Source organism: Cynoglossus semilaevis, chromosome 17, assembly GCF_000523025.1.
Source record: "Cynoglossus semilaevis isolate Cse_v1.0 chromosome 17, Cse_v1.0, whole genome shotgun sequence".
Classification (NCBI taxonomy): Eukaryota; Metazoa; Chordata; class Actinopteri; order Pleuronectiformes; family Cynoglossidae; genus Cynoglossus; species Cynoglossus semilaevis.
Window position 1 is genome coordinate 15,889,904 of NC_024323.1, and position 1,408 is coordinate 15,891,311.

The window sequence follows — 1,408 nt, forward strand, 5'->3', positions numbered from 1 at the left end:
AGGAAGTGACGTCGATGTGTGTGTATGACATGAAGGTGTACATGATCGACAATGTGACAGAATGGAAATACATGACCAAGAAATATACCCAGCAGCCTTCACTTCACTCTGACTAATCCAGATGGAAGCCTGACATTTATGAAACATTTCACGTAAAAATGATGACGTCACGGAGCAGTAGTTGTTTTTTAAGTCAAAGATTAAGGAATCTTTTTATAGACTAAGATTCCGATTTTTGTTCCCTGTTCCTTCAAGTCTCTCAGTTGTCATTTGTCTCCCTCTACTGGCCAGTAGGCGTTACTGTTTTGTCCTCGTAGGCGTGGCTTCAAACCTCTTCACTCACTCCCTGTTTGACCAAGTTCTCGGATGTATTCGTTTAGCGTCGAACACACAGTCAGTTCAGTGAGGCAGGAGTAGCAGCCACTCCTCCACTGTGTCTCTGTCCTTAATTCAAACCCTTTTTGCTGTTTTTTAAAGTGAACCTCAACAAAAAGCTGAGTGGACCAGAAGAGACAGAACAGATGAAGATCTTACCCTGGGACTGCTGAGAGGACTGGAGGACAGACCTGTTGACGCTCCGCTGACCGACCGAGACCTTTGAACCACAGGAAGTGATCATCAAAACAGCTTTGATCTGGAGCTTTGACTGAAATGATAGAACAGTGTTTTTGTTCAAACCTCTGACTGTGAGCGTTCGTGTCCAGGGCCCTGCGAGGTGGAGTGGGAGACCCCTGATCTGTGACACTCAGGACCTCCAGGCTCTTCCTCTCTGGACGACAGCGTCCGTGACGAGTCAACATCGGGGAGTCTACGCGCTTCCTAGGGGGGTCTAAAAAAAGAGGAAGTAGTTACAAACAACTGGTTACAAACAACTGTAGACTATATGTGTAGGTCTTGTAGACTGTCAGGCCTACTGTAGACTGCCAGGCCTACTGTAGACTGCCAGGCCTACTGTAGACTGCCAGGCCTACTGTAGACTGCCAGGCCTACTGTAGACTGCGAGGTCTAATGCAGACTGTCAGGCCTACTGTAGACTGCCGGGCCTACTGTAGACTGTCAGGCCTACTGTAGACTGTCAGGCCTACTGTAGACTGTCAGGCCTACTGTAGACTGTGGAATGTGGGTCAGACCTGCGTCATTTCTGGGGGGCAGATCCTCGTCCTCACAGCTGGGGTAACGCTCCTTTCTGTCCAACAGGAGGTAGTAGATCATTTTCTCCTGGTTTTCTCTAAAGCGGAAAGAAAAAAAACCACACTCAAAACAGGAAGTGATAGAAGACGACGACAGCAACAGAAGAAGAAGTTCACGCCATTTCAAAGGAGGGAGTGAGTGAGAAAACCCTGGTCAGTACTGACCTCTGGGGGGTGTGGCCCTGGTCAGTACTGACCTCTGGGGGGGGTGGCCCGGG

General features: G+C 48.9%; 1 protein-coding gene across 2 annotated transcripts in view; it reads right to left on the reverse strand.

Moving 5' to 3' along the window:
• brsk1b (BR serine/threonine kinase 1b) overlaps window positions 1-1,408 on the reverse strand; it is a 23,423-nt gene that overhangs the window by 3,937 nt on the left and 18,078 nt on the right. For both annotated transcript variants that reach the window (XM_025064813.1, XM_025064814.1), the window contains 3 exons: window positions 1,131-1,228; window positions 679-829; window positions 535-595 (listed from right to left, as the gene is read on the reverse strand). In XM_025064813.1, coding sequence (XP_024920581.1) covers window positions 535-595; window positions 679-829; window positions 1,131-1,228 — 310 coding nt within the window. The remainder of the gene's footprint in view (window positions 1-534; window positions 596-678; window positions 830-1,130; window positions 1,229-1,408) is intronic.